Source organism: Nuphar pumila, unplaced genomic scaffold (genome assembly GCF_984573655.1).
Source record: "Nuphar pumila unplaced genomic scaffold, dmNupPumi1.hap1.1 HAP1_SCAFFOLD_1521, whole genome shotgun sequence".
Taxonomy (NCBI): Eukaryota; Viridiplantae; Streptophyta; class Magnoliopsida; order Nymphaeales; family Nymphaeaceae; genus Nuphar; species Nuphar pumila.
The window spans coordinates 21,635-27,807 of NW_028323699.1; the positions used below are offsets into that span (position 1 = coordinate 21,635).

A 6,173-nucleotide genomic window follows, 5' to 3' on the forward strand; every position below is an offset into this window, starting at 1 on the left:
ACATCCTGAAACCCAATCCTTCCATGTGTGGCCACATCCCAATTCCCGATACTGTGCACCCGCATTCTACCCAATCCCACAATCGGACGTTCCATGCAACCTTCTCCACTTCCTTGCCGTTACAAGAGCCCCTTAGGCAAGGGTGAAACCGATCACGGCTGCCTAGTGCAAACGCACCGATCCCCACGGATCATTGGCAACTCCGAGAAACTAGGGAATCAGTGCTATAGTCATCTCGAGATACCAGGACTCGAGGCAAGTGTACCTGGAGCAGTCTAAATAACCGCAGTCAGACCTGACAACGTGTTGTAAGAGACACATATCCATCAAATGAGTCTCTCGAGATGGGGTTGAGGCGGGTTTCGTGCGCTCATCCTATCTCAACGTCAGAGAGACATGCATAATCACCCCAAGAACGTGGCGCCCGTGGCGGCTGCGGCGAAGGCCCACATGTCGGCAACTTCTTCGATGACTTTGGTAGTCGGCTTGCCAGCACCATGCCCTGCGCGGACCTCAATGCGCCCCAAGATAGGGTTCCGCTGAGTCGGAGTGGCGATGCTCTTGACGAGGGTGTGTTGAAGCTGTGCCAGGAGCTTCAAGCTATGCAGTGGGACCACTCTGCACAAGGGGTGCAAGTTAGCTACCACCTAGGATGTGCGTACTGTTAACGGTACCGCGTGCACATGAACACTGACAACTCCAAGACTGGCTTGGAAATCCTGTCTCTAGATGAATCGCCCACTGCAATCTTGAATTCCTCAGACTGTTCGGAAGCTTATGTCTGGTAGTGTCTGGTATCTGAATTGCAGATTATCAAATTGCACAATTCTGTAGCTTTTTGTGTAGGTGCCGACCCACACAATGTGCAGCTGGAATATGACGTAGCACAGCCCTAGGAATAACACATGCAAGGCGCGACTCAGCGATTTCCGACCGATCTCTCCTTATGCATCTTTGGCGCTGCACCTACTGCAATACATACTGCAATAGCGGCCCTCCCCACCGTTCCCGGCCGTTCCCGTGGGTTGGTTGTCGGCACGGGGTTAGGGGTTGGGAGTGAGCCCCCGCTGCTGCCTGTCCGTGTCTGAGTCAGCCGAGCCGCCGCTTTCATGTCTATTTTAGATAGCGAGCCATGAGGTTTTGCCGTGACAGTGATGGCGGCAGAGGGGGTGGATGACAAGGCGTACCACAAGGAGCCGCATCGCTTCTGTATGCGGGATCTGAGAAAGTGACAGGACTTCATGATATTTAAGCAACACACCACTCACATCCAGGTTGTACTTGAAGCTTTCAATCCCCATGTTCATGTTCGATGAAATAATAGTCTTCCAACGACTTGGTAAGGCTTTATTAGAGTCAGAGAGCGGTGGGCTCCAAGGGTACCTATAGGTATGAGAAATCACGACATTTCTCTATGTAATTTCCGGATCAAAAAAATTAGGCACTTAATTTAGAACAGCAAGCTACGCAATGCAGGGGAACTGACCATTTGTTGTCTAGACTGCGACATGTGCGTCCTGAGAAGGTGATTGTCAGAGGATTGAAGAGAATCCGGACCGCACCTGTCATCATGGTCCCCTGTGGTGATGAGGATGGCTGGATACTGGCCCATGTTGGCTGGAAGCTTGGTGTTATGCAGAGGCGAGTATCGTCGAATGTAGTGGAACATTTCCTCGTCGTCCGGGCTACCGTAATCAGAGCACCAGGCATGGCCGATCGTAAACTTGTGGAAACGAAGCATGTCCATAACACCCACCTGCAGTTGGATGATGCTGTATCTTTGTTGCTTGTTGACGATTTCCTGCCACTGTCTATGTGATGCAATGATGCATCTTCATACAGAACTACCGCATCCACATGAACATTGGCAACTCCAAGAACTACTTGGGAATTAGTGCTACCGTTACCATCACCTGAGGCAAGCGTTCCTGGACCAGCCTGACGTATTATAGACGGACTGATGATTGCCGATTGAAATTTGGTTTATGGGGCTGTATGCGAACAAGGCTCTCTTTGTTGTAACGATCACTACCTGCTCGTCACTTGAGTACTCAGCAATCACACCGGCATGACAACAATCCTTTCGTCGCCTGGAGACACAAATTCCCAAGGTGAAGAGCACGAAAATGGAAGCCTGTCCAAAGCAGGTGCATTCCCATTTGAAAATTTGTATTGGGACAGGGCTTGGCCCTGATAGACGCGCATGTCAGAGCCACGCCAAGAGCAAGAAACAAACACACACATGCGAAAGCACGCAGCCGAATACGTCGGCTGTCAATTGGCGTACAGCCGCACCAACAACAACATTCACACACCTGGGCGAGCACGCAGCCGAACAGATCCGGGCGCTGGTTGGCGCACGCAGCGACGAGGAGGCCGCCATTGGAGCCTCCCTGAATGGTCAGCTTGGAGGGTGTGCAGTAGGCGTCGGCCACCAGGCGCTCCGCACACGCCTGGAAGTCGTCAAAAACGTTTTGCTTGCGAAGCTTGGAGCCGTCGTCTCGCCAGGAGCGGCCATACTCCCCTCCCCCCCGCAGGTTGGCCATAACAAACACACCCCCAAACGCCTTGAGCCAGACCAGCCTGCCAACACCGCGGCAGCTCAACGAAGCTATGCGAATAAATAAACAGATAAGTAAATCGAGGATCCTGCCATGCCTCCGGCGCCGCAGAACGCGACGACGGAAACGTATCCATGGGTCTTCGACCTCTTGCTCAGGCTGACCCAGGGGTACGGGCGGCAGCTCGACGGCGCTGTGCGCATGTGCATCGAATGAATACGCGTGGCGCAACTGCAAGAGTCGTGGATGGGCACGTGCTAGGCGTGATCGCCACTCTTGACAAGTGCAGTGACTATCTGACGCTTTGGCCGAAACATTCCCTGTCCCTTTTGACTGGTCCGGACCTACCCGCCTAACATTCTACCATCTCATGTTGTCTGCACAAGGCACACCGTTCCAGCACTTATCATCATTGTCACCATGCAGCGCACCTGCTGGCGCTGAAAGATGGCTGCAGAGTGATGTTGAAACCCCCGTAGCCATACAGGAGAGTGGGGTTCGAGCCGTCCAGCTTCAATCCTTTCCGATGAACGACAAACATCGGGACCCGGGTGCCGTCTTTGCTCTTGACGAACAACTGCACAACAGCCATCTATGGTCACGTGGTGAAAAAGTGCCTACCTAGGTACATTTGAATGGAGGGTTTGGACGCATTCAAATCGTCTTGGCCTGTCGCAAGCGGTTTGCCGTTTTCTCGAGGTCATGGATGGTCACAGGAGTTGCTTTCGATGCGAGGCTGCCTTAGATTGAACCTGCCGAGTGCCGCAACGTTTGCTTTCGCATCTTCCGTCAGCACTTGGACGGGGCATTTGAAGAAGAAGAAAGGGAATCAATCGGGAATCGCGCCAGGTCCACGCAAGCAAGCGCCTGCCTGCTTGGTCTCATACTCATTGGGGCCACTGCTCTCCCAAACCGAAGTGGGCCCATCCGATTGGTGATATGATGACGTAAGTTTTTACAATGCAACCACAACCACCTGGACATGCTATAGCACTGATTCCCAAGTAGTTCTTGGAGCATCTCCAATAACTACTTTGGAATCAGTGCTATAGCATTACCATCACTAGCATGGGTAAACCTTTTGCCTGGCATGATTGAGGCTGGTCTAGCTTTGCTCAGGAATGTTAAGAATGGGCAGCTATCCAGCAATAGATTAGATGGCCTTTCAGTGTCATCTCAGGAACACTACAGCTCGCATGTCTGTATTCCATATAAGCTGTGCATACTGCCTGTATCATCAGCTTCATAGATGGAGAAGGGAGGCTTGCCTGTATGGTCTCGAACTCGTCGGGGTCGTGGGCGATCTTGAGCTCCGTATGATGGAAAAGGGCCGGCTCCGAGGGCGCTGAGAGCGAGGCAGTCGCGCGGTAGATGGCGCCAGGCTCCACGAACGTCGTTAACGTAAACCAAAACTCATTAGAGGCTCGGCGAGGCTCCGTGCTGACTCCGCTCATTGCGCCGATGGCTGCAGGGCAGGCAGACGCGTTCAGCAAGGCTTTGTTTTCCGTGAATATCGCATGAATAATGTCATCAACTGATGATGATGATGTATCTTTTTACAACACTACCGCATCCACATGGACATTGGCATTTCCAAGAACTACTTGGGAATCAACTACGGCAGACATTTAGTGATTTGTCAGGTTGCATGGGTACCTCGAGCGGTGAAGACAGTGATTTGCATTTTCACCCAATTTGGATTTGGATTTGCCCCCAAAACAAGATTCCGCTAGGGGAAACGATTAGAATGGGGTTCGATGCCCGGTGCGGTGGGTGGGTAAACGAACCCACCACTTGACTACGAAGTGGGGATGGGTTGAAATGAAGACAGTCTCATAGCACGTGCGAGGTGCATAAGGAGGAGGGTTGCTAGGAGACCAACAGCCGGGCATGAGTGCCAGGGTGCGGAAAGCCGTCACAGCTCAAGCATGACTTTTCAGTGTGGAAATTTTGTGTTCTTTGCAAGCAGTGAGGGCAGTGCCCCGGGCAGGACACGTACTTGGCAAGCCAAAGGGGTAGAGCAGGCTGCCATCAGACAAGCGTCGGATCTCAGCCACGTCCTGGACATCCCGCATCCACTGTACCACCATCAGGTCGCTCTTGAGAGCCGTGCAGCTCTGCAAACCAGCGCCATTCCTCAACAACGGCACCACATGTTGAGAACAATCAGACTTGACCCAGTCAATGATCTGTGGATTACATCATCTGTAGAATGTGGATTAGGCAAGTTCTTAGGTTTGCATAAGTGGAAGGATCTAAAGACGCACTTCTAGACGCTTCGTTCTAGGACATCCCAAACATGTATGTACAGTATGTAAGGACAACCATTCTTATGCTGTAATGCCCTGCATGTCTCCTTGATTCCCAAGTGCTTCTTGGAGTTGCCAAAGTCCATGTGGATGCGGTAGTGCTGTAAAAAGATACAACATCATGTCTAACATACATCGAACGTCTGATTTCAACACCTTCCTGATTCAGTTTATTTTCTATCTTTTCTGGCGCGGATGACGGATTACCGCTCTTGGTATTGTGAAAGCTTCATCATAATCACGCTCTTATTCAGCTTGAGTTCCCAAGCAGCTGAGAAACTGTGTAGCAGTTGCAGTGTTTCATCAGACCCTGTCATTTGTCAGGCAAGATGACCAAAAACGCATGAATTTTGAGACCAAGATGGGGGCCAAAAGCCATTCTGGCAAAGCAATGGCTTTCGGCCATTGAATTGTGAATTGTTACTCCAAGCCCCGTGATTCACAGGGTCTGGCGAAACACTTGTGCTGTAAGACGGCACATCACCACGAACATCACACCTGAAGCAGGTCTGTCGGGTGCTCAGGGATGAGCTCTTCAAAGGTGGGCCTCTCGGCGAGCACGTCGACCCGCACGACGCGGTAGCGCGTCGCGTTGAGGTTTGTCCGCAGCGTAAACACGCTGCCCTCGCTCGCGATGACGCGGAAACTGGCTCGGAAATCGTCGATGAGCTTGATGAAACGCAGCCCGGAGGTTGAGTCATTGAATGCGTACTTGGCAAAGTCAATCACTCCGGTGCTTGTTCGGTCCAAGGCGTCGAGGTCACACACGTACGCACGGTTGCAGGGCTCGCAGCCCTCTGTGATCGACATCCACATCCACCTGTGGCGCACATGCTGTCTCATGATGAGGCCTTGGTGTCCGGAAATCGATAGAGCCTAGATGTTCAAAATTTCTTCAGATGAGCTCACAGGCACACTTCGGCACAGGCGAAGTAAGCGAGCTCACAGGCCGTAGTCCAACCAAACTAAATGAAAATATACTGCGAGAGCTGAGTCCGCGTCGTGGTCGAGGCCTTGGAATGAGATGATGAGACATTGAGTCGTTAACGACCCCACTGCATGCACATGGGCGTGGACGCTGGCCAATGCTGGAAAATGTTGGCAGCGTTGGCAACCGAGCCTGTACGAAAGCGTATGTACCGGAAATGCTGATTATAGCCTACTGCTGCATTCACATGCACATCGGTACTCCCATGTTGTATTCAGAACTCAGAGCGATCATTGACAGCCACAAGCAAGTTACAGGCCGTAAATGATGTCACGAGAGTATTAAACTTAAACCTCTTAAAAAAGGGGTTTAAGA

The 6,173-nt window shown here is 51.8% G+C and overlaps 1 protein-coding gene across 1 annotated transcript; it reads right to left on the reverse strand.

Moving 5' to 3' along the window:
- Window positions 1-404: 404 nt before the first annotated feature.
- Window positions 405-3,153, reverse strand: LOC149809230 (uncharacterized). The gene is made up of 4 exons (XM_089994936.1): window positions 2,993-3,153; window positions 2,316-2,583; window positions 1,563-1,756; window positions 405-618 (listed from the first exon to the last, which is right to left on the reverse strand). The coding sequence occupies exons 1-4, from the start codon at window positions 3,151-3,153 to the stop codon at window positions 405-407; spliced, it is 837 nt and encodes a 278-aa protein (XP_089851062.1).
- Window positions 3,154-6,173: the final 3,020 nt, after the last annotated feature.

Bases quoted from the DNA above. Each gene is read 5' to 3' on its own strand.
- LOC149809230 (XM_089994936.1), bottom strand. From the start codon at position 3,153: ATGGCTGTTGTGCAGTTGTTCGTCAAGAGCAAAGACGGCACCCGGGTC. The intron at 1,757-2,315 runs GTGTGTGAATGT...ATCCAACTGCAG, and splicing joins TCGGCTGCGTGCTCGCCCAG to GTGGGTGTTATGGACATGCT. The intron at 619-1,562 runs GTGCGGTCCGGA...CCCCTTGTGCAG, and splicing joins ACAGGGGACCATGATGACAG to AGTGGTCCCACTGCATAGCT.